At 66.6% G+C, this 26,128-nt stretch overlaps 7 protein-coding genes across 7 annotated transcripts; 4 read left to right on the top strand and 3 right to left on the bottom strand.

Annotated features, from left to right (window-relative positions):
- The first annotated feature begins 2,332 nt into the window (after positions 1–2,332).
- FA09DRAFT_29511 (hypothetical protein) lies at positions 2,333–9,307 on the top strand. The gene is made up of 4 exons (XM_025740105.1): positions 2,333–4,262; positions 4,316–4,372; positions 4,431–7,120; positions 7,174–9,307. Exons 1-4 carry the CDS (start codon positions 2,486–2,488, stop codon positions 9,049–9,051), a joined length of 6,402 nt encoding a protein of 2,133 aa, XP_025598138.1. The 5' UTR covers positions 2,333–2,485; the 3' UTR covers positions 9,052–9,307.
- Positions 9,308–10,508: 1,201 nt separating this feature from the next.
- On the top strand, positions 10,509–12,406 carry FA09DRAFT_308338 (translation elongation factor 1a). Its single transcript, XM_025740577.1, has 6 exons — positions 10,509–10,588; positions 10,649–10,750; positions 10,848–11,025; positions 11,090–12,109; positions 12,168–12,199; positions 12,261–12,406. The coding sequence occupies exons 1-6, from the start codon at positions 10,568–10,570 to the stop codon at positions 12,288–12,290; spliced, it is 1,383 nt and encodes a 460-aa protein (XP_025598137.1). The 5' UTR covers positions 10,509–10,567; the 3' UTR covers positions 12,291–12,406.
- Positions 12,407–12,694: 288 nt separating this feature from the next.
- FA09DRAFT_338832 (hypothetical protein) lies at positions 12,695–13,429 on the bottom strand (the record flags this gene model as incomplete). Its single annotated transcript, XM_025744149.1, has 1 exon — positions 12,695–13,429. The coding sequence occupies one exon, from the start codon at positions 13,427–13,429 to the stop codon at positions 12,695–12,697; it is 735 nt and encodes a 244-aa protein (XP_025598136.1).
- Positions 13,430–17,554: 4,125 nt separating this feature from the next.
- On the bottom strand, positions 17,555–18,431 carry FA09DRAFT_29433 (hypothetical protein). Its single transcript, XM_025740074.1, has one exon. It carries the CDS (start codon positions 18,139–18,141, stop codon positions 17,611–17,613), a length of 531 nt encoding a protein of 176 aa, XP_025598135.1. The 5' UTR covers positions 18,142–18,431; the 3' UTR covers positions 17,555–17,610.
- A 397-nt stretch (positions 18,432–18,828) lies between these two features.
- On the top strand, positions 18,829–21,375 carry FA09DRAFT_330010 (hypothetical protein). Its single transcript, XM_025742432.1, has 2 exons — positions 18,829–19,638; positions 19,688–21,375. The coding sequence occupies exons 1-2, from the start codon at positions 19,314–19,316 to the stop codon at positions 21,205–21,207; spliced, it is 1,845 nt and encodes a 614-aa protein (XP_025598134.1). The 5' UTR covers positions 18,829–19,313; the 3' UTR covers positions 21,208–21,375.
- A 53-nt stretch (positions 21,376–21,428) lies between these two features.
- On the bottom strand, positions 21,429–23,995 carry FA09DRAFT_330009 (hypothetical protein). Its single transcript, XM_025742431.1, has 6 exons — positions 23,430–23,995; positions 23,222–23,378; positions 22,868–23,164; positions 22,414–22,792; positions 21,831–22,360; positions 21,429–21,771 (listed from the first exon to the last, which is right to left on the bottom strand). Exons 1-6 carry the CDS (start codon positions 23,777–23,779, stop codon positions 21,571–21,573), a joined length of 1,914 nt encoding a protein of 637 aa, XP_025598133.1. The 5' UTR covers positions 23,780–23,995; the 3' UTR covers positions 21,429–21,570.
- An 827-nt stretch (positions 23,996–24,822) lies between these two features.
- Positions 24,823–26,078, top strand: FA09DRAFT_29319 (hypothetical protein). Its single transcript, XM_025740040.1, has one exon. The coding sequence runs from the start codon at positions 25,227–25,229 to the stop codon at positions 25,920–25,922; it is 696 nt and encodes a 231-aa protein (XP_025598132.1). The 5' UTR covers positions 24,823–25,226; the 3' UTR covers positions 25,923–26,078.
- Positions 26,079–26,128: the final 50 nt, after the last annotated feature.

Raw genomic sequence — 26,128 nt, 5'->3', positions numbered from 1 at the left:
GCCAGGCTGCAGTCGCCCGTGCCGCCGTCGCCGCCCTCGAGCGACGCCACGCTGCCGGCCGAGCCGCGGCGCGGACGCACGACGGGCGAGAAGGTGACCGTCTGCGGGAAGGCGGCGCCCGACTGGCCGGGCGCCTCGTTGATGGGCGTAAAGTCGCTCGCCTGCACTCGGCCTGCCGGCGCAGCGGCGTGCAGCGGGCGCAGGCCGCCGAAGTTGTGGCCGAGGCCGCCGGCGGACTGCGTGCGGTTGATGGCGAGGCTGTTGTGCTCGTCGCCGCCGGCGTGTGCGGGCGTGCCGGCGCCGTCGCCCGTGAAGCCGACGGCCTCGCTGCGCGGGCGCGAGCCGGAGCGCTGCCGGTTTGCCATGGTGCGGAGAGGGTGGAGGAGATAGAGCAAGGATCCGGGGGCCAGCGCGGCGCTGCTTTATGAGGGAACAGCGCCGTCGATCGCCGGGGTGCGAGAGGCACGTGCAGATGTGCGGCGCAGTCTATGGGCACAGGGTGTGCGGGAGGCGGGACAAGGAGTGCGAGCGGGTGCGAGATGCGAGGTGCGAGCGGCCGGTCCGAGCGTGGCGAGCGCGAGAAGGGAGCAGATGCAAGGCAAGCGGCAAAAGACGCTACGCCGGCGGCCGCGGCGCGCCTCCTGCCCTGCGCCCAGCTCGCGGCCGCGCGACGCGTCGAGAAAGTGGCCGAGCCACGGCGCAGCTCCTCCTCATCATCATGCACCGCTCTCGCAGCCGCCGCTGTGGCGCTGCCCACGGCCCGCTGGGGCCTCGCCAGGTGCACGGCGAGCATGGCAGGCATCGCCTTGTTGCTCACTGTCGCCCGGGTGAGGTCGACGTCGCACAGGCCGCTTGGCCGTCTTACGTGACGCCCTCTTGCTCCTGCTGCGGCGCCTGGTTGGCCCGCTCGCCGTACCGCTGCAGCTGCAGGCGCTGCGATCTCGGAGCGGTGCCCGAGGCCGGCATCGGAGCTTGCTGGCGCACCTCCTTCCTGCTTGACACGCGAGTGTCTCCGCCGATGCTCCATCTCTGCGGCGGCGGCCCCACAGAGCATGAAACGCCCCTCCTGAGCGGCGAAGGAGGAGTCCTCCACGCGTGTTGGACGAGCCGCGGCCTCTCTCTCCACGCTCCGCATCATGGCATGAAGAGAAGCCGAGCGCAGCGGAGGTGCGCGGCGCGGTGACGCCCAGCATGAGAGGTGAGAGGCGCCCGTGCGCCCGCGGAGGCCGCGGTGCGGGCGGCGGGTGCGGGGATGCCGCATCGTTGCGCGTTGCGCTTTGCGGCGTCGGCGCTGAGGGGGTGACCTTCCTGAAGCGACACACACACGCAAGGGGCGCAAGAGCAACGAGGATGGCCGCGATGGACGAGCAGGCCAAGAGGAGGCGAATGGAGCCGCCCGCCAGGATGTAGGTGCCCATCGGTCAGGCGCAGCTGGCCGCCCCTTGGCGCCGTAGCGCGGCGGCGAGAGATGACTTCGGTTCCTGATGAGCTTGCGCGAGAGAGAGACACGGCAGCCCTGTGCCTCGTCCAGCGAGCGACAGACATCGACGAGAAGGAGGAGCGCCGGCATACAGACGAGGAGGCAGGGCGCTGCACGTGCACGAGGCGCGTGCGGCCGTGCCCCTGGCGCGCCCTCAGGAGGTGTTGATCCTCCTTTGCGCGTCCCAAACAGGCAAGGCAGGCCGCCAGAGCGCTCCCTTCCCGGCCCGGCTCGCTGCCAAGCAGCCGAAGATGGGCACAACGAGCCGCCGCAGCAAGCACAAGGCTCCTGCTCTGTCGGCGTGCCAGCTCGCCTTGTGCACTCTGGCGCAAAGCGGCGCCACCGACGCCGCTCGTGTTGCTCTCTCGGCCCTGAGTGGCCACATCGGACCCGCGGCAGCCGGGCTGCTATTCCTGGCGCCGATACAGCCAAGGCTCAAGTCGAGCAAGCGAGCGAAGAGCTTGCTTAGTCGCTGGCGGCCGGCGAGGGCGCCCACGTGCGCATGAGCCGCATACACACGACGCTCGCCCTCGCCCTCGCCGCTCCTTGCCTCTCCACCCCTCTGCCGCTGCGGCTCACGTCCCTTGCACGCCCGTCTCTGGCACACGCTCTCGGATCCGCTCGCTCTTCACCACCACGTCGTCTGCATCTCTGCACGCCCTCGCCGCCTCTCCGCCGCGGCGCCGATCGCCGTCTCATCCTCCCGCGGCCGGTGCACCTGCTCGCCTCGTCTCGCTCTTTCGCCCGCCACACTCTCTGTTGCAAGCTCTCTACTCATCGGCAGCGCTGCGAGTGTGCAACGAGCGCATGCACACGCCGGCCCTGCGGTGAGCTCTACCTCGGCTCACGAGCTGAGCGCACTGCTTCGGCCTGGCTCGAGACGACAAGTCTAGCTTCGCGACTCGCTCGAGCGGCGCTCGCGAGCCGGACGTCTCTCCCCTCTTCACCTCGCGGCAGCTCTCGCTCCGCCACGCACCCTCACCTCGCCGCCGCGCTCGGGTGCCCATGACGATTCCCGTCGGCGACAGGGCGGCGCGTCTCCGACGAAGTAACCAGCCGACTCGTCCGGCGCCGCCCAGCTCGTCGGCGCCGCAGTCCAGCGCTGCCGGCGCAGAAGCTGCCTCTTCCAGCGCAGCGGCAGACCAACAAGCCGCTGCGAGAGCCGCTGCTGCCGCCAGCGCATCGCGCCGCTCGGCGCCCAGACGCAGCTCACCCACCGCACCGGCGGCACAAGGCACGCGCGAGGGACCGAGCCTCTGGCTGCACGTCGTCGGCGACGCAACCTTCGTCGAGCACGTTCCGGCAGGCCAGAGGCCGAGCATGGGCTCCATGATCAGCCTCTTCACCCAGCGCAGCGCCTCTTCGCAGCAGCAACAGCAGACGGAGAGTGCGACACCCGAGCAATTCAGCGCTCAAACCGAGCTGGTGACTGCGTCCAGCAGAAGCAGCAATGCTCTCGCGCAAGATCCGCCAACGGGCGGCTCCTCGATTCGTCGTGCTCCGTCTCGGAAGAAGGAGAAGCGCAACAAGCGCGCCGAGCGCGCTGCCGCGCAGCAGGCGTCCGACGAGGAGCTGGCGCGGCAGCAGCAACAGCAGCGGCAGCAGCAGCAAGAGCAGCAGCAGCTGCAGCAACAGCGCCAATGGGCGTCATTTGTGCCGCACGTCGTCATGCCGCACTGGCTCGCCGAGCTGGTCACCTCGGGCCGGCACGCAGCCGCCAACGAGGCGCACATGCGGGCGCCGCTCGCAGAGCTCGAGAAGGCGGCTTTAGCGGCGCATGACCGAGAGCACGGTGCCACTGGCTCGCGAGCAGTGCCACAGCGGGTGATGTACGAGAACCTGCGCTACGCGCAGTCGCTGCGAGAGCTGCAGGAGTTGCACGGCACTGTGACTCGCGAAGCCGATGCTGTCACGTCGCAGCCGGTCGCCACCGACGAGGCCAAGCCTGCCGGGCAGAACTCGAAGACGCAGCGCAAGAAGGCGCAGAAGGAGCGAGCTGAGGCGAGAAGGCAGCAAGATGAGCAGCGGGCCGCCTCGCAGAAGCCTGAGCCGCAGGCAGCTCGTGCCTCTTCGCCCGCTGCATCGCGCGGCACGCAGCCCGACGATGCGGCATCGCAGTCGACGCGAAGCAGCGTGCGTGCACCATCGCCGCGCCTGCGGGTCTCTCGCGAGAACACGCCGCGCTCGTCGCTCGACACCACTGCGACGACCAGCGCAGAGGCGCGTCCGAACAAGAAGCTCTTGAAGGCGGAACGCAAGAACAAACGCTCGACCGAGAGCACCACGACGCCTACACCAGTCGTCGCGCCGGCTCATGCAGCCTCGACTGATGATGCGACAGCGACGGCGGCGGTCGAGAGGTCAGCGCGCGCTGAGAAGCTGGCGCCCACCGCGAAGCCGGCATCCACGAAGAAGCAGCCGGCAGTCGAGAAGCCGCCACCAGTCGAGCAGCCGGCTCTCATCAAGAAGCCACCACTAGTCGTGCAGGCGCCACCCACCGAGCCGGCACGGTCGATCACGAGGTCATCGGCAATCGAAAGAGGTACGCCAGCCGAGGAGCCAGTTCGAGTCGAGAAGCCGGCGCAGAGCGGTAAGACGGTGCCAAAGAGCGAGAAGACGGACGCGGGAGCCGCGAAGCAGTCCGTGCCGGTCGCACCACCAGGCAAGACGGCACTCGAGGCGCCTCAAAAGCCCGTCACAGTCGCGACGCCGCAAGCCAGGACGTCTTACACGGCGGCCGCAAAGCCCGTCAAGAGGGACGAGGCTGTGCAAGCGCAGGCGGGTGAGTCTCATCCGACGCTGTCTGATGGTTCTCTCTCACTCCGTGCTTGTCAGGCGCACAGGCGTCCGTGTCGACAGCCAAGCCTGCTGCTTCTACGACGCTAGCGAACAGTGTGTGCTGCTCAGTGGTCCTTGTTCAGCCTGCATTCGCTCACCTCTCCTTCGTCAGACGTCTCGGCCCGCCCGCCTGTGTCTTTTCAGGAAGTCGTGCCAGCTTCGTCCGCTCCACCACCAGGCCCTCCACCTCTTCGTCCGCCTGGTCTTGCGCCTGGCCCTCCGCCGGGTCTTGCGCAGGGTCGGCCGCCTGGACTTCCGCTCAGGCTTCCGACGGGTCCTCCACCAGCGCAGCCCTTCGCCATACCGCCGGCGCAGCCCGTCGCCATGCCACCAGCACAGCCCGTCGCCATGCCACCAGCACAGCCGGTTGCCGTGTCATCAAAAGCGCCAAAATCAACCCAGCGGAGGCGTGGCAGAGTCAACCAGAAGCGCGTCGCTCAGGAAGCAGCAGAGGCCGAGGCGCGCGCTCGCATCATTGCCGAGGCAGTGCGCGTGTCAGAGCAGAACGGGCCGGCAGTCGCAGCTGCAGCGCGCAAGGCCGCCGAGGCGTCAGAAAGCGCCAAGCGAAGGGCGAGGATACCCTCGAAGCACGATGCACAGACCGTGCCGCAAGAGCAGCAAATGCCGTCCAAGTCAGCGCCCGTCGCGAAGCCTGGTCACGCAGATGCCTCGCTTCGTGGTCACGCGCGGCATGCTTCGCGAACCGACACGGAGATGTCGTTCCACACGGCCAACATCGCAGGACCGTCCTCGCCAGCGGGCTCGCCAGACGTCTCGACGGCCACCGCTGGGCTCGACTGGGTCATGGCGCGGATGCATCAGACGCCAGAAACACCTCCGCGTGCAAGCGCCGTCGACGCCAGAGGCTGCGATCCGGCTCTGTCCAGCGAGACGCTCTCTGAGCACCTTCCGAGCACTCCACACCGAGCTCAGCCTCCGGCGGTCGACACGACGCCGCATGCACACATCGACCGCAGCCTCGTCGGCCCGCAGCAGGTGTCGCAAGCGGGCGACACGCCGTCGACTTCGTGGGACAGTCCGGCCGACCAGAGGTCGGACTGGACGCGCCTGATGACGCCCGCTCTGTCGGTCGACACTCTCACCTCGGCGCAGACGACGACCAGTCTCGACGAGCCGCGCACGTCGTCAATCGCGAGCGAGCGGCGAAAGGACCGACAGCCGTCGTGGCAACCTTCCATTGCTCTCAACGAGGAAGAGGAGGTGCAGGACCTCGGCCTCGGCGCAGTAGCTCGCAACCTCGGTCTCGGTCTGCTCTCGTCTCCGAGCCTGCCGCTTTCGACGTCCTCTGCCTTGCGCACTCCGCATCCGCGGCCAGCGCTAGCAGGTGCACGGCAGTCAGACACCCACCCACGCGAGCTGCAGTCGCAGACGTCGCAGTCCAGCGGCAGCGGCGAGCCGCGCCTCTTCGACCTGCCGAGCGAACGGGCTCAACGGCTGATGCGCACTGCCATCTGGGCGCAGTCGGGCCCGTACGCGCCGCCGCACACTCTGCTCGGCGAGGAGCAGCTCAGCTTTCTTGCTCAGCGGCGCACCTCTGGGGCAGCGCAGCAGTATCTGCACACTGCCTCGTCCATCTCTGCTCTGGAGCTGGACAGCGCGGCCAGCAGCTCGCGCGACGAGACGTACTTCGTCTTGTCCTCGCGCAGTGAGGAGTTCCTCGACGACGAGACGCCTCTGCCGCCGAGCTCGGAGCGACGCACGCCTCGTGTCCGGCCGCACCAGCGGCTCTCGTTCCAGCAGCGGCTCTTCTTCGCCCTGCAGTCGATCACACGGCACGCATGCTTTAAACTCGTGCCTGAACTGGTGGCGTCGCGCGCATGGGCACGAGATCAGCCCTCACTTCTCGAGCCGCTGCAGGCGCAGCCAACACTGCGGCGACGACGACAAATCTTTGCCGCGCTTGTTCAGACGATGCCGACGTTCGAGGACATCCACGTGCGGCGGGCTGCCTCGCGCGAGCAGCGGCTGCGAGAGCTGTGCTGGGTCGGCATTGAGGAATACGTCGGCAGAGAGCTGCGCTCAGAGTCGCCTCAGCGAGGCAGCTCCGGCAAGCAGGGCGCTCGGCTCGTGTGGCTCATGCACTCTGTACAGCCGCCCGGCGCCCGACTCAGCTTTTCGCCTGTTGCTCGACGGCATCTCTCTCCGAAGAGGGCGCACGAGCCTGTCACGCCGGTCCGTCGGCAGCCGTACACTACCGAGCCGAACACGAGACGCACGTCAGCAAGCCGTCCGGAAGTGCTCGTCGAAGGAGACGTGGGCGACGAGACGATCCGCCCGATCAAGACCGGGCTGAGCATCAAGATACCGGAAGCATCGGCCGTAGTGCCAAGCACCGCCGCGAAGTCTGCTGCGATCGAGTCGCTGAGCACGGTCTGGCCATCTTCGCCTGGATACCCGGAGCTTCGCGAGGTCAACATGTCTCCGACGACCGACGGCAGCTCGGAGGGCAACACGAGTTTGACGCCGGCGCCGCCGTCCGACTCTCGCTGGCTGCATCCGCCGCCCAGCGCGCACTCGGGCCAGCTCCACTACGACGTCCGCTCGCCGTGGCTGTTCCAGCACCCACAGTACTTTGCTCCCTCGTCGTACAACGGCGGCTGGCGGCATGACTTGCTCTCTTCGCCGGTGCTCATGCCCGTTCCGGTGCCGAACGCCAGCAAGCGCGACAGCGATCGCTGCTGGCTGCGAGAGCTCGAGTCCGTCGGGACACTCGAGTGCGACGCGATCGACGACTTCTTCGCTGCATCGGATGCCGTGTGGCGAGAGCTCGTCGGCGACCTGGTGAGTGCTGCTTAGCAAATTCGGGTTGTGCTTGGCTGACCATTTTGTCGCAGGCTGGCGAGCCGGAGTACACGACTGAGGAGCAGTTCGAGCGGCATCGTGCGCAGGAAGCAAACGCGCTGACGGTCGATGAGATGATGGAGCTCGAGCAGTCGATCCTCATGTCGCCGACAAATGCACGCACGCACGGCCACGACTCTCAGTGGTCAGCTGGCGACTCCGCACATGCAGCGCAAGGCTCGCACTATGGACCATCGCACCGGCAAAGACGACATCAGCATCAGCAAGAGCCGCAGCCGCAGCCGCAGCAAAGATTCAAGCCGATGCCGCCTCGAGGAGAGACGCCCGCGCGGACTGCTCTCTATGTCAGATCAGGGACGAGTGCGGTGTCGCGAGCCACCAGCCTGGGCCATCGCAGCGCCAGCAGCCAGGCCTCACGAGTGGGCGGATCGAACAGAGCAGCCTCGGGCGCACAGCAGCAGCAGCCGCGCGCCGCCAATGGTCACACGAGTCCGCAGCACAAGCGCTCGTTTCGGACTGGCTCAGAGAGCCCAACTTTCGTCAGGCGGCACGCTGTTCCCTTCGCTCCTCCCGCCAACGGCCTCATCGAGCTGGAGCGCGAGACAATTCGCCAGGCGAGGCAGATGCGCAGCGCTCAAAGCGAGGTGTCGAGCTCGGAGTCGGCGCTCCTGGCGATGTCGATGCGCCAAGCAGGCCTCGTGCCTGCCAACGGAGCCGCGTCGCACGACGTCTCGTGGTCACCAACCGCCGGCCACGGCCACTTCGACGACGAGCGCGCCGCAGCGCTTCGTGCCGCGCACGCGCGACTGTCCAGGTCGAATGACTGGAACGGCATGCCGCCGGACGAGCTGCAAGCGCGCATCGGCGCGCAGCAGTACATGGTGCAAGAGCTCACGCGAGAGCGCAATCGGCTGCTGGCGCAGAACCAAGCCAGCCTCGCCTGGCAAGAGCAACAAGCGCAGGAGCACCTCAGTGGCCGCGCCTCGGCCGCAGCATCGCAGCCGGACACTGGAGTCTCGCTGCCAGACCTGACCCAACTCGGCAACGCTTTGATGCTCGAGCTGTCACGCCGCAACGTCAGCGGCGACTCGCAGTACAGCGCACCGCTGAGCCCGGAGCAGCACCGGCAGCAGCAGGACGAAATCTGGCGGCTCGAGAATCAGCGGCGGGTGCACGAGCTCATGCGCAACGGCGAGCGCAACGAGTGGCAGGCCGGTCCTGCTCCAGACTTGCGCCGCGGCTTTCCGCACGAGCAAGCGATCAACGCAGCGCCAGCGAGGACCATGCCAGGCGAGCATCGGCCGCAGCCACGCGACGCGCGGCCGCAAGGCGGCCCTGCGCGCCGCCCTCGACAGCATTTCGCCTCGGCGTCGCCGCGACAACCTCCCGCTGCAAGTCTTCCCCGACCGGTCGTCGACCTCTCGGCGCCCTCCGAGGTGTCGTACTCGGCCGGTCCAGCCGAGCAGCAGACGCCCGAGCGCCTGCGGCACAGCGGTGCGGCCATCGACCCACGCTCGAGTCCGACGACGCGGCATGCGCCGCGCATCTCATACGGCGCTCCAGCCGTGCGCGTGCCGGCATCGACACGGCGGCAAGAGCAGATGCTGTCTCGCCTCGCCAGTGCCGAGCCGCCACCGACGACGTGGCCAGCGCTCGCGACGACCTCTCCGCCGCGCGAGGAGACGCGTCATGAGGGCAGCCCTGCGCGGGACAGAGCCAAGGCGGCAGTTGGCCACGCTGAGGACCCAACGCACGTGGACAACGTCTGGTCTCAGCGAAGCGCCGCGCTAGACCGCACGCGCGAGCAGCTGGTGCATGCGGCGACTGCGGCGTCAGAGCAGGATTCGCAGCGGAAGAGCGAGGGCTCGAGGCGCGGACGCGGTGCGCGACAGATGCCGAAGCAGCGATAGAGGGAAGGTCACGCAGGAGGGAACACCACTTGAGGCTCGTGCTCGCAAGCGGCAGGGCGCAAGAGGCAGTCGAGGAGGGCACGCGAATGGATATGATGGAGAGGTGCCGCGCCAGGTGTGGAATGCGTGGGCGCAGGTGGCTGCACCACGAGCTGGCCTTCGGGGTCTTTGCGACCTACACGATAATGTCACGCAAGGCAGCACCGCATGACACACACGCGAGCGCTTGCTTCAAACAACGAGGCGCACGGCCATCGAGGCCTGGTGCACCAGCGAGCATCAACTGAGGCGCTCGCACGACCGTCGGCAAGAGCGCTCGCATGCCATTCTCGCAGGACAGAAGTCTCTGGCTCGGCACGCAGCAGTGACACTGCAGCCAGGCTAGCCGACGCTCGGCTTCGCGATGTTCTAGCTGCACGCTTCATCGTCGCGCGGCGTCAGCGAATCGAGATGTGCCGGCACGAGCCGCCTGTTGTGGCGAGTCATTCCGCACAACGCAGAAGCACTAGCGATGCTTGCTCGCTGTACAGTAGCGCCACCATGCAGCCATGCTGAGATCTGGAGAATGCATAAGTCTAGCAGAGCGAGGCGTGCTGAGGACGACCGTCTCCGCTTCGAGAAAGAGGGGGTGGGGGAGCAGGAGGCAGTGCCACAAGCGTGGGAGTATTGCTTACGTCATCGCGCCCGAGCAAAGGCCAGGTCACGTTCTAGCCGAGCCAGACGCGCCGCAGCCGCAGCGCTGCACGATGGCGCAGCGCAAGCTCTGACTCGGCGCGGACGCCGCGGCGCATCGAGCGCTGCGCTGGCTGCCGCACAACTCGCCCTCTGCTGCCTCAGAAGTTTGCGGCCTGCGACACGGCGCAACGGACTGCAGCCTGAGCGCCTTTGCAGATCGGCAGGCTTCGAAGGGTGCGAGAAGAACGTGGTCACGCTGCGAAGCTACGGCAGAGGGGCTGTGCTCTGCGCTGTGTACCTGCGGACAGAGGGGCAGAGTGGTGGCCCGGCGATGTGGGTGGAGCCAACCCAAATGAAGGGCGAGAATAGAAGCTGCATGCGTGCGGGTCGAAAGGAGAGGGGAGAGCACATCTGCCACGCACGCAGAGAAGGAGCTCGAGCGGGCGAGGAAGAACGGCCAGCAGCGCAGCATGCAGGCGGGCAGGCAGCCGAGCGGCACGCTGACGCTCTTCCTGCTGCGAGGAGGCTGCCGCGCTGCGACGCTGCTCCTGTGCTGCGCCGTGGCTGGCGCCGTGCGGTGCTCGGCTGTCTTCTCTTTTTTGCGCGCGCGGCCGTCTCGTGCCAGCGCGTTGCAGAAGCTGCGCCCGCCGCGCGCCTGCCGCCCGCCGCCCGTGCCCACTTCGTCGCCGCGCCGCACCGTCGCCCGCGCAGCGCAGCGAAAGGCGCTTCTCGCCCGCCGTGCTTCTTCTTTGCCACCCACCACCCGGACAGCTCCACCGTCCCACCTCACCACCACCACCCCACCCACACCCACCCCACCACCCCCCAAAAGCCTTTCACCATGGGCAAGGAGAAGCTCCACGTGAGTGGCACGCGTGTCCTGTCGTCTGCGCCGCCTCTCTGACACGCCGCTCTCGCACAGGTTAACGTCGTCGTTATCGGCCACGTCGACTCCGGCAAGTCGACCACCACCGGCCACATGATCTACAAGTGCGGTGGCATTGACAAGCGTACCATCGAGAAGGTGAGCAGCAGTGGCATGTGCGGTGGTGGGGGACGGCGGCGCCAGTAGCAGCGGCTCTTCGCTCGCCGCCAACACCTCGCTCACGCCTCTCTCACAGTTCGAGAAGGAGGCTGCCGAGCTCGGCAAGGGCTCGTTCAAGTACGCCTGGGTGCTCGACAAGCTGAAGGCCGAGCGCGAGCGCGGCATCACGATCGACATTGCCCTGTGGAAGTTCGAGACGCCCAAGTACATGGTCACCGTCATCGACGCCCCGGGCCACCGTGACTTCATCAAGAGTGAGTGCAGAGAGGGCTCGGCAGTGCAGCGCAGCGGCAGCATGCTGACTTCGCCCCGCGCCAGACATGATCACGGGCACGTCGCAGGCCGACTGCGCCATTCTCATCATTGCCGGCGGCACTGGCGAGTTCGAGGCCGGTATCTCCAAGGACGGCCAGACGCGCGAGCACGCGCTCCTTGCCTTCACGCTCGGTGTGCGCCAGCTCATCGTCGCCGTCAACAAGATGGACACGACCAAGTACTCCGAGGACCGCTTCAACGAGATCATCAAGGAGACGTCGACGTTCATCAAGAAGGTCGGCTACAACCCCAAGACGGTCGCCTTCGTGCCCATCTCGGGCTGGCACGGCGACAACATGATCGAGCCCACGACCAACATGGCCTGGTACAAGGGCTGGGAGAAGGAGACCAAGGCCGGCAAGTCGACGGGCAAGACGCTCCTTGACGCCATCGACGCCATCGAGCCGCCGTCGCGCCCGACCGACAAGCCGCTGCGCCTGCCGCTCCAGGACGTGTACAAGATCGGCGGTATCGGCACAGTGCCGGTCGGCCGTGTCGAGACCGGCGTCATCAAGCCCGGCATGGTCGTCAACTTCGCCCCGTCGAACGTCACGACGGAGGTCAAGTCCGTCGAGATGCACCACGAGTCGCTCACCGAGGGCCTGCCCGGAGACAACGTCGGCTTCAACATCAAGAACGTGTCGGTCAAGGACATCCGCCGCGGCAACGTGTGCTCCGACTCGAAGAACAACCCGGCCATGGAGGCCGAGTCCTTCAACGCCCAGGTCATCGTCATGAACCACCCCGGCCAGATCGGCAACGGCTACTCGCCCGTGCTCGACTGCCACACGGCCCACATTGCCTGCAAGTTCTCGGAGATCCTCGAGAAGATCGACCGCCGCTCGGGCAAGTCGATCGAGGCGTCGCCCAAGTTCATCAAGTCCGGCGACGCCGCCATGGTCAAGATGGTGCCCAGCAAGCCCATGTGCGTCGAGGCCTTCAACGAGTTCCCCCCGCTCGGCCGCTTCGCCGTCCGTGACATGCGCCAGACCGTCGCCGTCGGCGTCATCAAGAGCGTCACCAGTGAGCGCTGTTACATTTCGCACCCGCGTGCTAGCGCTGACCACCATTCGTATTGCAGAGACGGCAGGCAAGAGCGGCAAGGTCACCAAGGTACGTATTTCTCGCTCGCTCGCGATTTTGAGCCGCGCTGATCCACTCTCCTTCTGCACAGGCTGCCGAGAAGGCCAGCAAGAAGAAGTAAATCGCTTCTGCGCGCCTGGGCGTGGTGTGCTCTCACGAGCGTGCCCGCCCCACTCCATCCCCCTACCCGCCCGCGTATCGTTGCCGCGGAGTCTGCAACGAGAATTTTCCCAATGTCATGTCGTTCTGACATCCACCTGCTGCCTGAAGTCTGAGCTCGTGATGCCGCAGCGAGCTGAGGAGACGGAGTTGTCGGCGCCGACGAAGGCTGGCGGCGCTGAGTGATCAGAGATTGGATCAGGGAAGGCCGCGCTGCTGCCCACGGTGAGACGCGTCGAGCGTGTCCCGTCAGACAGGCCACTGCTCAGGCGGATCACACGGCGCATCACAAGGTGAGAGGACGAGGCGGGCGTGGCATTGCATCATGGCGGGCGTGGCGAGGTCATAAAGTACAGGAAGAGACGGTCACAGCTGCATGGGCTCGGCGTCGAGGCCGATGTGCGCGACGCCCGACGCGCGCTCGAGCCACTCGTGCACCGGCGAGGCGGAGGAGTGGTGGTGCGGCGGCCGGAGCGTGGCGAGCGAGGCGTCGGATGCGGCGGGCGACGAGGCGCGAGAGGTGGTGGCGGCCGTGGCGGGGTAGCCAAAGTGGCGCGGCTCGGCGTTGGAGGCGGGTGCGGCGTCGGAGCGGGCGAGCATGTCCTTTGGCCGATGCAGCTGGCGCGGCGGGCGCGACGAGGCGAGCGGGAGCGTCTGACTTGGGCCGGCGACGGAGGCGATGCACGAGGCCGTGGCCATGTCGTCGTCGTCGTCCGACGTGGCCTCGGGCGTGGCTGGCCGCTCCTGCTTGACGGTTGCGCGGCGTGCACGCACGGCGCGCGGCGCCGGCTCGGCGTCGTCCTCGCCGTCGTCCATGTCGTCGCAGCGCGCCTTGCGCTTGCCGGCGGCAGTGACGGGCACGACGTTGCTGGGCGCCGGCAGAGCCTCGTGCGGCCCGAGGATGTTGACGATCCAGGCGTTGCGCCCGGCGCGGTCGACGAGCTGGTACATCGTCAGCGGGTTGCTGCCGGGCGCGGCGCCGAAGTGTGCCACGCGCATGACCCGGGCGTCGCCGGCGGCGATGAGGCGGCGGGCGTCGGCGAGCTGCGAGTTGATGTGCGAGAGCCACTCGACGCGTCCGAGGTTGCCGTGCGGAGCCATGATGAGGTTATAGGAAGAGGAGAGAAGTTGGTAAAGAGGAGCTCGACTGGCAGAGAGGTGCGGATGCGTGGGGTCCGGAGGGTCGCAGCGGATGGCAACGCCTTTTGAGCGCTCCGAGGACTCGCTCGCAAATCAGTGCAGCTCTCAAAGACCGGGCACATGAGCCGTGTGGATGCGTCGATGTCCAAGAGTCGACGAGAGTTGCGCGAGTCTGGCAAGGACCAGGCGGATTGCCAGCGAGTCGGCGAGGATGCGGAGCTCCTGGACAAGCGGCGACCGGCGGGCACTGGGGCCGAGGCAGCATGCGGATGCGCAGAAGTCGAGCAGATTTAAGTAGAGCGTCAGAGCATGACAAGGCGGCCGAACAACGGAGGGCAAGCGCCAGTAGCAGCGGACGAGTCGACGAGACTTGCGCCGAGTCGGCGTGAGCTGGACAAGCGTGGACAAGAGTGGATGCACCGGGCACTCGGCCAGTGTGGATGCGCTGGTGGGACAGAGTCCAGGAGAGTTGCGAGGATCGGAGAGAGTTGCTGCGAGGCTGGACAAAGGCTGCCGAGCAGCGCGGGCTCAAGGCTGCCCTGGCGGATGGCATCCGGCGAGCAGTCGAGCAGTATCGCCTCGACCAGCGCGACGCCAGCGCTGCTCACGCCGACGAGGCTGAATGCTTCGACTCTCGCAAAGATCCCTCAGCTCAGGTCCGCGGCAAGGCAGAGCACCTGAGCGGGCATCCCTCGGGAAGCATGCTCAGCGCCGAGGTGCCCCCTGAGGCGAGGCAGCCGTGTCGTCCAGGTGCATCCACGCCGCGCCGCGCTACAAGTGCGGCTCCCGTGCACTACAACGCAGCGCAGCAGTGTGTAGTCGGCGCCGCTCCCGTGCATACAACGCAGCCCGCCCGTGTACAAGCTGCGGCGGCGCTGTTGCTACTCGAGGCAGCCCGGCTGTATTGCAGCACACTCGCGCCGAGCTCTAATCGGAGCGGCACAACGGCGCCTGCCGCATTGGGACACGCGCCGCGCAAGCGCTGGCCGCGCGGGACGCCGCCGTGACATCCATCCGCACCCCTTCGGAAGCCGTGCTGCTCGTGGATGCCCTGAGCTGATGTGCTGAAGCTGCTCTCCTCTCTGAAAACTGGCGCTGGATGCTACGCTCTGCGTCGTTGCTGCGCCGGCCGTTGCTGCGCGCGTCTCCGCTTGCTCGAGCGCGTCGCTTGCGGAGTCGCGTCTAGCGTGGGCGCGCCGTAGCACCGCACAGCCTCGCCGCATCAGCCCTGCGCGGCGCCGGCTGGAAGAAAGGGCAGCCAGGCAAGAGCACAGCCAGCCGCTCAAGGGATGAGCGGCCTCAGGCCATCCGCAGCGTCGACACAGACCCGCTGCTGTCCCGCGAAGCTCCGCAGTCTCGGCCGTGCGCTCGCTCGGTCTCCGAGGTGGCCGCGCCTCTCCGTCTCGCGCGAGAGGTGGATGGCATAGCGAGGCTTGCATGGCCTCACGAGACCGGATGCCAGGCGAGGAGAAGCGGAGCTTTTTGATCTTGTCTCCTCTCTTTCGCATACAAAGGCTGGAGCGCTCCCTTTCTCCTTTGAAGTCACGTTGTGCGAAACGCAGGACGGGAAGCGCGTCACTGCGCCTGCGCGTCGCCTCAATGCCTTGTCTCTTCGCCTTTGTGCCTCGTGGAGCATGACACGCCCGAACGTCTAGTAGAGCGACGCCAGCTCGCTGCTTGGTGTTCACTTCGCACCTCCACACTGACACTCGTAAGAGCTTGGCGCGGATGCCCGCTCCCTGGTCAAGGCGCAAGGCGCCGACGCGCGTGCGGAGCATGCGCCGGCCCTCACATACTCTGAGGTCCGGCACTGAAAAGAGATGATGCGAGGGGCTCAGATTTGAGGCTCGATATTGCTAGCGAACCCCAGTGATGGTGTCGAGAGCATGACTTCTGGCGCTCGCGTGCGCGAAGTCCACCTGCGGGCACCCTCTGCGCAATACGCTGCGGACGCACACACGTGTCGGACAAGGCCATCGCGGCCCTGCGATGCGGAGCCACACGCAACTTGCTTCACGTATGAGGGCGCACTCGTTGAGCGGATCAGCCCCTAAATGACGAGAGAGCAAGGCTCTCTAGACTATTCCGACACTCCCCCTGTGGGGTTCGCACGGCGGCCCGAGCGCGCGAGGGAGGAGCCCCATGTGCCGCCGCCGCCGCGCCGCACCTCATCAAGCCACTCCCATCACCTCCCTCGTCGCCACTTCATTGTCGGAGACCATCATAAACTACTCTTCATATCCCAAACATCACGCTGCTCTTATGATGTCACTCGCGCCCGGCACTCGACACGATTTGACGACGCAGCACGTCGGCCTCGCAGCGAGTCCGTTCGGCCGGCTGCCCACTGAGATCCTTGCGCTCATTGCCAGCCAGCTGGACGACGACAACTACCTGCGTCTCTCTTACGTCAGTCGCGCAGTTTGGCAGCTTGCACACGACCCAACCCTGCTGCGACGCAGGGTTGCGTCGCCGGCGTCATGCACTGTCCGCGCATGGGAACGCAGTGACACCGAACCGCTCTGGGAGCTCTTCGTGATCCAGACAAAGATTCGCTTGCTCCGCAAGGACAGCACACCGTCTGACATCAAGCTACCGGGTACTGTTTCCCCCGCCTATCACGGTGAATCTCTTCCGAGTCTCGGCGAGAGCGGTCGTTACGTCGCCTTCGTCTTGGAGGGCGGCGGTTGGTGCCTCTGGAACGTGTATTCGAGGTCGTACGTCACCTTCTCCCAGTTGCGCGGCCGAACCGTGCACCATCCGGAACAAAAGTACCTCTTCATTGAGCTCGTTGATGAGCACGACCTCTTGGTGCTGCGAAAGGATACGCGCAACGGGGAAAATTCCTAGCAGATATGGCACCTGAACGACCTGAGTCGCCCGATCTATGAGGGAGAACGGGAGCTGCCTTTTGCAAATGACCACAAGCACCTTCTGCTGCGGAAGTATAGCCGCCAACAACTTGTTGTCTACGATGTAGACCTTCTGAAGCGCCGGAAGCCGGCGATTGTCGAAACATTTGAAGACGTATGGCATTTTGCCAGCGCAAGCCTTTCGTCGACTCTGCTCCTCATCGGCTCACCCGCTGAGAATTTGAGCACCAGTCCTTCTCCTCGGCGCGTCATGACGCGCCCGTCGGCAGAGCGAAGCTTGCAGATCGCGCCAAGGACTGTTCAGCATTGGGACCTCGACACTGGCAATCTGGTGCAGAGCAAGAGCTTCTCGCATTTCCACGTCGCCGCAGGGAAGGGTCTGGCGAACCTCAATTTGTCGAATGACGGTCAGCTTGCTGTTTTGAGCCGACGTCCAAACATTGCCCAGATTTGGAGCCTGTCCGACCCGGCGTGGGCTCTGACATCGGTTCCCGTCATCGCTGACCCGGAGGATGACGGAGAATGGTGGCACACGTATCCTGCTCCCTCATCGGATGGCCGATACCTGACCACTCATCACGAGCGGCGCAGGGGAAGGGAGCTCATGGCGCTGTACGAGCTCCATGCTCCGTTTCGAATGTGGATTGTGCGAATTGCGTGGCGCGAGCTGGTGGTCAGACCTCCGACCGGTCAAGAGCGTCTGTTCCAGCAGTTACTTCTGCATCTCCGCATGCGGCTCAACGCTGCTTTCACCGACACAAGACATAGCGAGCTCGACAATCTTCAAGGCGCTGACGTGATGACAGCCGCTCGCCGCGCGTACATACAGCATCTAGGATTCAGCGTCCCCGCCAACGCCAACCTCTGCTGCATTGCATATTTGTGGTCACCGTCACACTTCCCCGATGCCGCTCCGATCGACATGCCAGACAATGACTTGGATCTGCACATTTCACCCCACTACTTCTCTCGCCTTCACATCTCGGACGTGGCTCCCAACGGCGAGTGGATGATGGCGTGCCACGAGGGGCAGCCGACATTCCTTCTCCCTAGTTATGGGAGTTCAGAGCTTTACGGAAAGCTCCGATGCGACGCCCCGGGATGCAACACGTCTGTGAGCGCGGATTACTCGGACTCCTCTTCTGATTCCGATTAGCTCCTCCGGAGTCCTTCACGTGCCAGGGCCCGCATGGGCACCCACGAGTAAGAAATACTGGCGAGTCCAGCGCTACCTCAAACTGCTCGCCCGACGCGATCGCCCTCTCATGTCTAGGCTCTCTCTCTACACGGTTCCCGATTCTCCGACGCCATGTCAGTTCCGTTCTGCAGCTCCGCCTCTTCGTTGCCACAAGCCCGTCTTGCTGTCGCCCAAGCATCGCGACATCCGAGCGCGCTGCAGTCGTCCGACCTATGTCTTCTCGAACCTCCGTGCGAATGTATCTTCCGTCTCTCGCAGGCGCGTGCTAGCGAATGAGCGAGTGCAAGCGAGTGCGCACCGATGAGCCCAGGGCAGCGTGGCGTGCGTGCTCCAGGGTCTGCCTCGGCGATCAGCCGTGCAACGTCACCAGCACGAGGGCGCCAGCGCCACGCCGAGGCACGCGCACCGGCGCAGCGGCACGTTTTGCGTGGCCGAGGCAGGCGGCCTGTTCTCCGTTGCGCCGAGGACAGGGTCCTCACTGCGGCTGACCCGGAGTTTGCTGCGTCGCGCTCCACCTTCTGCCGCGGTACAGCTTTGTGCGCCGAAGCTTCGGCGAGCATCGGTGCGCTGACTCGAGCTGGACCTGCGCCGGAGCTGCGCATCGTTGCCGATGCGCATGCCCGTCGGAATGGCTTGACGGCAGCGCGCTCGTGAGAGATACGAGTGCCTTTCGAGGCGACGTGGCAGCGTCCTCGCCCCCTGTGCAGCGCCACCACGTGCGTGCGCTGCGCTCAGCCGCGGTCGCGATATGCCAGAGCCGTTGGCTTTGCAGGTGCGCGGCCGCCGCCGCGAGCCGTGCTATCGCAAGCTCGTCATGCGCAGCAAGGAGAGCAGGGAGAGGAGGCGAAAACTTGCCCGGCCAGCACGCGAGCCGGCAGCCGGAACGTGGTGCCGCATCGGCAGCGAGGCGCGCGCCGGATGATCGGCGGCGCGGCGCTTTCAGCGCGTCGAGTGCCGCGGCGTGTGGCGCACGTCGCGGCGACTCGCTGCAGAACGTGCCGCGCTGCGCTGCTGCGCCTGCGGCCCTGCGGCCTTCTGCCGCAAGATTTCGAGGGCAAGATCGCCATCGCGCATCGCCGTGCAGCGCAGCGGAAAGGGAGCCGAGGAGAGGCAGCGGACCTGCGCGGGCACGCGATCTGGGCCGAGGTGGAGGCGTCAGCCGACTCGCCTGCTCATCCGCGGCCGCTGCGCTGCGCTCGCATCTTGCACCGCTGGACCCGCGTGCCGCTGCCTGAGAGCGTCTGGCTGCGCAGTATCTGCTGTGTGATGCTCGCTGACGCTCGCTGGACCCACAAAAGCGCCGGGCCGTCGAGCGATGTCCGCTTCCATGCTTTCCGCTTTCATCTCCGCGCCTGCACTGCCAAGCCAGCCACCTGTCTCGCGCCCCAGCTCTTATTTAGCACCCGTCTCGCGTCCCAGCATCCGACTTTCGCACATCGCCCCGCCTCATGGGCCTCTTCTCCTCGCTCCCCATCTTCGGCAGCAAGTCGCGCTCCTCTCCGTCTGCCGAGCAGCCCAAGCCGCACCCCGCCGACAAGCACGCTCCCGTCACCTCGACGCGTGTGCGCCACTACCACCAGCCCACCACCTCGGCCGCCGCCTGTGCCCGCTACGAGCACGAGCCGGTCGGCAGCCCACGCACGTCTGAAGACGTTAAGCGTGCCTACCTCGCCTCGCATCCTGAGCTCAACAGCCACAGCGCCGCCTCGTCGCCGAGCGCCTCGCGCACACCCTCCGCACACGGACACGCTGAGCCACAGCGCCGTTTCTCGTAATGCCTAGCAAGCCGACACACACACGCGGCAGCGCCGCCGAGCAGGGCGCTGCGCTGCGTGCCCAGCTCGCCAAGCAGCAGGGCCAGTCTGCGCCCAGCGAGAAGCCTGCTGCCCACGCCGCACCTCGCGAGAAGCCTGCTGCCAAGTCACGGCCTGTGTCGCAGGCGCCCGTCGAGTCTGAGAAGCCAAAGCCGGCAGTTGCACCGGCAGCCCGCCAGCAGAGCGACGATCACCAGACGCTTGCGGCTGCGCACGAGCCGAAGACTGAGAAGTCTGGATCTTCCGCAGCGCCGAATCTGGACAAGAAAGGCCGTGTCTACCCCCGTGAGTCGCGCCATGTCTGGCCCCTCGCGCAAGTGCTGACCGGCCGCAGTGACTGGCATCGACAATCTCGCGCTGCTGATGGAGAACGACCGGTACTCGACGGTGTGCTACTCCATGTACCTCTTCCGCACCGCGCTCGACGACGACACCATCTACCGCTTCTTTGAGCGGCTGGCCACGAGCTACCCGAAGTTTGGCTACCGCGTCGAGCTCGACCCGCGGCGTGCCGGCCGTGAGGAGAAGGCTCGCCGTTCCGCCGAGCGCAAGGGCGAGGCGCCTCCGAAGCGCAACATCACCGAGGAGGACCGGCGTGGCAGGCGCACGCGCTTCTCGCACAGCATCAAGGCCGGCAGCCTCTTCCGGCCGGCACGCTGGGTGTACGCGGATGACTTCCACGTGCGCGACAACATCGAGATCGTAGAGCAGTGCCCCGACGGCGGCGACGAGGCGGCGCTCTTTGCCGTCGCTGGCAAGTTTCTCTCGCGGCACTTTGACTACAGCAAGCCGCTGTGGGAGGCGCTGGCCGTGCGTGGCCTCAACACGGCCGAGGGCGCACAGAGTGCCCTCATCGTCAAGGTGCACCACGCCGTGTCGGACGGACAGGGCATGATCATGTCGTACCACACGGCGCTCGGCTCGCTCGCCAGCGACCGGCCCGTCGCCGACATCCAGGCGCAGTTCGACCGCAAGACGAACAGCGGCGAGCAGAAGAAGCCCGGCCAGCGCAACATCAAGCCGACGCTTTGGGGCACGACGAAGCACGGCTTCCACACGGCCCGCGGCCTCTGGACTCGGCCACGCAAGGCGTTCGAGTACCCGGAGAAGCCGCGTGCGCCGGGCCGCCTCTACCACCACAGCGAGGGCATCACGATGGACAACATCAAGCTCGTGCGCAAGGCCTTCTCGAACCCCGACAAGCAGCTCAACCTCAGCCTCAACGACGTGGCCTGCGCCATCCTTTCGCGTGCGCTGCGTCTGGCCGCCGAGCGCACCGAGAACGGCCCCATCAAGGACAAGCGCACGGCCATCTTTGTGCCGATCTCCAAGCGCCCGCCGGGCAACTGGGAGCTTTCGAACTTTACGACCGGTGCAATTGCCTGGTTCGCCTTCCACGATCCGAAGGACGTGCCCTTCGAGAAGCAGCTCGAGCAGGTGAATCGCGAGATGGGGCGCATCAAGCGCTCGCACTGGCCGAACATCTGGTACACGTCCTTCGGTTGGGTCTCGAAGCACCGTGCCCTCTTCCTGCCGAATTGGCTCGGCTGGCAGTGGTTCTTCGAGCGCACCTATCGCGAGTACAGCGTGGCGACAAATGTGCCCGGCCCGCCGAAGCCCGTCAAGTTCGGCGAGCACGAGGCCTTCTCCTACCACGTGCTGCCGCCGAGCTCGCCGGGCAAGTCGACGCTGAGCATCGGCATGATCTCGTACGCCGACGAGTTCTCGCTCGCCGTCTCGTGCGACGACGTGCCGTCGCTGCAGCGCCTGCCTCGCGAGATATGCAAGGCCTTCCAGGACGCCGCAGCCGAGCTCGTCGAGGCGAGCAAGGCCAAGCTCGCCGCCGCGAAGTAGAGTAGCCTCGCGCGTCCGCCTCGCATGTCTCTATTTCCCACGCTCTCTGCTCCTAAGTTTCCTCATCGACGGGCCCTCGCTGCTGCACGAGGCCCGCCCACCCGCTGCGAAGCGCGGCTACCTGTACTACTTCCTTCTCGTGCCTCACTAATGTATCAGCTTGTCAATCTTCATTGGAAGCGTCGCGTCAGGGAACAAGGGGCGGGGACAGAAGCGGCGTGCCGCACAGTCTAGCCGCAGACAAGAGAGCGGAGCGGAAGGGGTATGGAGCAGAGGCGCAAGAGACAGGAGCGGCCAGTGACGCGTGACGGAGAAGCGAGCGGCGCACACGCGAGAGCGCCAGAGCGTCGCAAGAGACACGGCTCAGCCGAGGAACTCCTGGCCGTCGTCGGTCTTGTAGAGCGGCACGGGCTTGGCGTTCTTGTTGAAGCACACGAAGCGCTTGAAGAAGTACGGCAGGCTGTGGCGCACCTGGTGGCGAGCGAACGTCGCCGTCGGCATGTTGAAGACCTGGTCGAGCTCCTCGAGCGAGCGGCCGGCCGTCTCGGGCACAAAGAAGAAGATCTGCGGTACGCGATGGGTCAGCACCGCGGCGCAAGACGTGTGTGGAAGGGACGACTTACGAGCACGAGGGCGATGACGTTGAGGCCAGCGTAGAAGCAGAAGGCGCCGACGGGCATCATCTGCGATAACATTCTTGGAAATGTGATGCTAAGCACGGCTGCCCAGAAGAGGCACGTTGCGACGGCCCAGGACATGCCCTGCTCGCGCTGCGCGAGCGGGAAGACCTCGGCGCTGAGCGTGAAGGGCACGGGGCCCTCGGACGTGCTGTAGAAGGCCGTGAAGATGTAGATGAAGAGGGCGATGCCTGCGAGCTTGCCCTTAGTCGCGATCTCGGCGAGGTCGGAGGTCGCCGGGTAGTCCGGGTTCGGCATGTTGGGCGCCAGGAAGCACAGGCCGGCGCCGAGCAGAGTCAGGGCCATGAACGGGAAGGCGAACAGAAGGAGCGAACGACGTCCAAAGCGGTCGATGGTGATGAGGGCGGGGAAGGCAAAGACGAAGTTGACAGCGCCGAAGCCGATGGAGGCATAGAGCGCCTGGCGTTCAGTCGAGCCGGCCTGCACGAAGACGGTCGAGCTGTAGAATGCAATGACTGGCGCGTGTGTGTGAGCGTGAGAACAACGACGAAAGACAGAGCACACTCACTGTTGATGCCGCACATCTGCTGGCCGAGCATGACCGTCGAGGCGGCGAGCGTGGCGCGGCGCACACGCGGGATCGTGAAGAGCTCGGTGAAGCGCTGAATGTACGAGGCGCCCTGGATGATCTTCTTCTCCTCCTCGAGCTGGACGTGGATGTAGTAGAGATCGCGCGCAGCCTGCAGGCGAGTGAAGCGCAGGCGGCACAGCGACTTGTACGCCTCCTGATAGCGGTTCTTCTTCATCAGCCAGCGGGGCGACTCGGGCACGAAGAAGATGCCGAGGGCCAGCGGCACGGCAGGGATGAAGGCCGAGCCCAGCTGCAGTCTCCATGCGATTGCGCCGGTGTCGATGACTGCGGCGTTGGCGCAGAAGCCCAGGAAGATCTGTCAAGGAGTCAAGTCAGCGCAAGACTTTGGCGCGCGCGCGCTCCGCTTTCTGCGTGGAGCTGTGCAACTCACGCCGAAAGCTGTCCACAGCTGCCAGCTCATGACGAGTGCGCCGCGGATCGTCGTCGGGCTGTTCTCGGCGGCGAAGATCGGGACAGTGGCGCCCTTGGCGCCCATGCCGATGCCGAGGATGAGTCGCACGACGAAGAGCGTCTGCCACGAGTGCGTGAAGCCAGAGGCGATGGGCGTGGCGATGAGGATGAGTGCCGTGATGAAGATGGTGCCGCGGCGGCCGAAGAAGTTGTTGAGCGGGTCCGAGAGCCAGCAGCCGAACACAGCCGACGCGATGTACGGCGCGGCGTTGATGAGCTGCGGTCCGAATGTTAGCCCACTAGGTCCAAAACGCTGCACACCGCCTCTACTCACGCCAACGAGCCACTCGCCGCGCTCCGTGCCGGCCAGCGAGAACTCGGCGGGAAACGAGAGGTTGGCGCCGTTGGAGCCCGTCTGATCCCAGCCCTGCGTGGCAGCACCGACGGAGCAGATGAGGATCGTCACGTAGAGCGTCACAGGGTGAGACCAGCTGTGTGGCGTGTCAGCCGCCGCAGTGCAGAGCCTGACCTGACTGACTCACCGGTGCGTCTGCTCGCGCTCGAGGATGTTGCGGTCGGCGTCGTCGAGCATGTCGAGGTCGTTGTAGCGCGTCGGGCTCTGCGCGACGAGGGCGGCCTTGTGGAAGAGCTCGCGCTCCTCCTCGATGCCCTTCTCGGCAACAAAGGCGTCGACATCGCGCAGCAGCGTCTGGCGCGGCACGCCGCTGAGCGGGTTGCGCAGGCGGCCCTCGACGTTGGGCTTGGTGAGGTCGACGGGACGCTCCTTGTCCGAGTAGCCCGTCTCGGCGTCGGCCGTGTGCGCGTACGTGGCCTGCTTCTCCTCGATGCTGGGCGTCTTGTCCTCGACGGAGGGCATGCGGTCGCCGGCCATGCTTGTGTGCTGTGTGGTGGCGAGTGCGGGGTGTGTTTGCGGGGTGGTTGCGGGGTGGGCGAGAAGGGTGCGGGGGAGTGCGCGTCTTATACGCGGCAGATCTCGCCGCTGATCGGCCGCTGCGTCAAAGTGCTGCGCTGCCGCGGCGGCTGCCTCTGTGTCATCTCCCCGATGGGCACTTTCGCAGCACTTTGCGGCAGAACTCGCGCCTCGAGGGGCCGGCCGTGATGGAATGGCGCGCCACGCCACGGCGGTCCGCGCGCGCGACCTTCTCTCTTTCCTCTCGCCTGACGCCCTGCGTAGCGCGGCGCTACGGCGGCCTCAGGCGAGCAGCTCGGTGCCTGGAGGAGGCGCTGCTGCTGCATGCTGGTGTTGTGCCCTCGTCGGCGGTGCAAAAGCGCCGCCGCAGCGGGTCCAACGGCAGCGTCGCATTGCAGCGCCGCTCTCTGGGGGCGGAGTACGAGTTGGCGCGCGCGCTGCGCTCATGTCGCCGCGGCGGCGTGCCGCGTGCCGCTCCGTCGTGGAGCGCGCTAACGCAAACAGGGCTTCTCCGCCGCTGCGCAGCCGCTCAAGGTCACGCGGAGTGACGCGGCTGAGATGCTGCTGCGCTGCCGCTGCTGTGCCCTGCTGCTGCTGCAGGCTGAGTCTCGACTCGCGGAAACGCCGCCGTCGAGGGTGCGGCGGCATGCGGTGCCGCCAGCTCTCCTGCTGCCCGCTCCCGCTCCCTCTTTGCTTCCGCTCGCCTCTCGCACTCGTCTTTCAGCGCACCGAGAACTCCAATAAGGCACCGCTAAGCAGCGCACCGGCGCCGTCGAGCCGTGCAAAGAAAGCTGGAATGAAGGGCGGCGGCGGCGGATGGCAGTCTGCGCCGCGCAGTGATGAGAGCAGGCGCGCGGCGGCGGTGAGGGCGGCGGCGGCGGGAGCGGCACCGACACCGCCTTGCTCTCCTGCCCGGCGATGATGCCGCACGCCCGCCGTGCCGCACACTCGGCCGCTGCCCGGTGCGCTGGCTCCGCCGGCGGGCGGTGCGGCGTGCGGGCCGACGGTGCGCCCGGCCGAGCCGAAGCGCCGGCGGGCCGTGCAAGACGGGTGAAGTGCCTCCTCTCGCAGCCGAGCGCAGCGACGCGTCCGCGTGACGCAGAACTGCTGCTCCTCTCTCTCGCGTCTCCGCCGTCCTCGATGGTGTGGAGCGGTGTCGCACCCAGCCCCGCACGGCGCTGCGCCCAGGCTACGCAGCGTGGCACATGGCCGTGCGAAATAGCGCCTTGCGCCCTCGCCTGCTTGCTCCCAGAGCTGCGGCGCCACCGTCAGCCTGCCGCGGCGACTGCGGTGGGATCGATGTCGCTCGAGGCGAGGTGGCAAATCGACGCGGCCTCTCCGCGCGCTCTTGCTCGGTCCGGGGTCTCTCTGTCGCCCCGTTCGCCCGCCATGGGGCCGAGCACCGTCGATGCCCGTCCGCTACAAACTGGTGCTGCATGCGACGACCTGGGGCCCCACCACTCCGCCGCATTCTCGCCGAGCAGGCTGGCGAGCGACCTGCGTCTGCGGAGGCGGGAGCGCATCGTGTGCGGGCTGTGCGAGAGATCCGCCGTGCTGCTCGGCTGCCGACGTGCCGCTGCCAAGGGAAACGCGACAGGGTGCTGGGGTCGGTGGCGGCGCCGTGCGTGCAACACGCGGCGCCATGCCCCACGGGGTCTCCCCGCGCTCGCGGTGGAAGGGATTATGCCTCGGCACGACTAGGTGCTGTCTGCATGCTGCATGCAGCGTATGCTGCCGAGCCTCCGCCTTGCCCTCGCAGCGGCCCTTGACAGCGTCATGTCACGCGATTGGGGTGGGAAAAGCGTGTGCACTCGGCGAGACGCCCCGATGCTCTGCGTGCGCCGCTCGCCCACGCCGCTCTTCCCGCTGCACGCTGCCACTCCGCCTGACATGCCGCAGCTCTTCCGCATACCGCGCCTGCAGGGTGCAGCGAGCAGGTGTCGCTTCCAGCTTGGCTCCCTTGACCTGTCCGCGTCGAGGCGGTGCCGCGCTCGGCAAGATTCGCAGCTCCGTGCCGCCGCTGCTCCCGTCATGCGTCGAGGGTGGGGTAGGCCCGATGCGCGTCCTCAAATTCAGCACGGCTGCCTTGGCTGTCAGCACGTAGCTGCCGCAGAGGTGCACGCATGGATGGAACGCCACCTCGACCCTGACTCGTCCCCACAGCGACACTGCCGCTCCGAGCTCAGACGACGTCGGAGAGGCAGACGGACGCATTGCAGATCTTAGCTCAGACGGCTGCTCCCTGGCGTCGGGCCGACGCCGGCCTGTCCACACCGCGCAGCCCGCAGAGAGATGCTCCTCCATGCTGAC

Source organism: Tilletiopsis washingtonensis, assembly GCF_003144115.1.
Source record: "Tilletiopsis washingtonensis strain MCA 4186 unplaced genomic scaffold FA09scaffold_11, whole genome shotgun sequence".
NCBI lineage: Eukaryota > Fungi > Basidiomycota > Exobasidiomycetes > Entylomatales > Tilletiopsis > Tilletiopsis washingtonensis.
The sequence above is the reverse complement of the archived record's forward strand: the minus strand, read 5'-3'. Positions and strand labels throughout refer to the sequence as shown.

Bases quoted from the DNA above. Each gene is read 5' to 3' on its own strand.
- FA09DRAFT_330010 (XM_025742432.1), top strand. From the start codon at position 19,314: ATGCCTAGCAAGCCGACACACACACGCGGCAGCGCCGCCGAGCAGGGC. The intron at 19,639-19,687 runs GTGAGTCGCGCC...GACCGGCCGCAG, and splicing joins GAAAGGCCGTGTCTACCCCC to TGACTGGCATCGACAATCTC.
- FA09DRAFT_29319 (XM_025740040.1), top strand. From the start codon at position 25,227: ATGCCCGTCCGCTACAAACTGGTGCTGCATGCGACGACCTGGGGCCCC.
- FA09DRAFT_308338 (XM_025740577.1), top strand. From the start codon at position 10,568: ATGGGCAAGGAGAAGCTCCAC. The intron at 11,026-11,089 runs GTGAGTGCAGAG...GCCCCGCGCCAG, and splicing joins CCACCGTGACTTCATCAAGA to ACATGATCACGGGCACGTCG. The intron at 12,110-12,167 runs GTGAGCGCTGTT...TTCGTATTGCAG, and splicing joins CGTCATCAAGAGCGTCACCA to AGACGGCAGGCAAGAGCGGC.
- FA09DRAFT_29433 (XM_025740074.1), bottom strand. From the start codon at position 18,141: ATGCGCAGCTCCGGCGCAGGTCCAGCTCGAGTCAGCGCACCGATGCTC.
- FA09DRAFT_29511 (XM_025740105.1), top strand. From the start codon at position 2,486: ATGACGATTCCCGTCGGCGACAGGGCGGCGCGTCTCCGACGAAGTAAC. The intron at 4,263-4,315 runs GTGAGTCTCATC...CGTGCTTGTCAG, and splicing joins GGCTGTGCAAGCGCAGGCGG to GCGCACAGGCGTCCGTGTCG. The intron at 4,373-4,430 runs GTGTGTGCTGCT...CTCCTTCGTCAG, and splicing joins TTCTACGACGCTAGCGAACA to ACGTCTCGGCCCGCCCGCCT.
- FA09DRAFT_330009 (XM_025742431.1), bottom strand. From the start codon at position 23,779: ATGGCCGGCGACCGCATGCCCTCCGTCGAGGACAAGACGCCCAGCATC. The intron at 22,361-22,413 runs GTGAGTGTGCTC...CACACGCGCCAG, and splicing joins GCAGATGTGCGGCATCAACA to TCATTGCATTCTACAGCTCG. The intron at 21,772-21,830 runs GTAAGTCGTCCC...CGCGTACCGCAG, and splicing joins ACGTCATCGCCCTCGTGCTC to ATCTTCTTCTTTGTGCCCGA.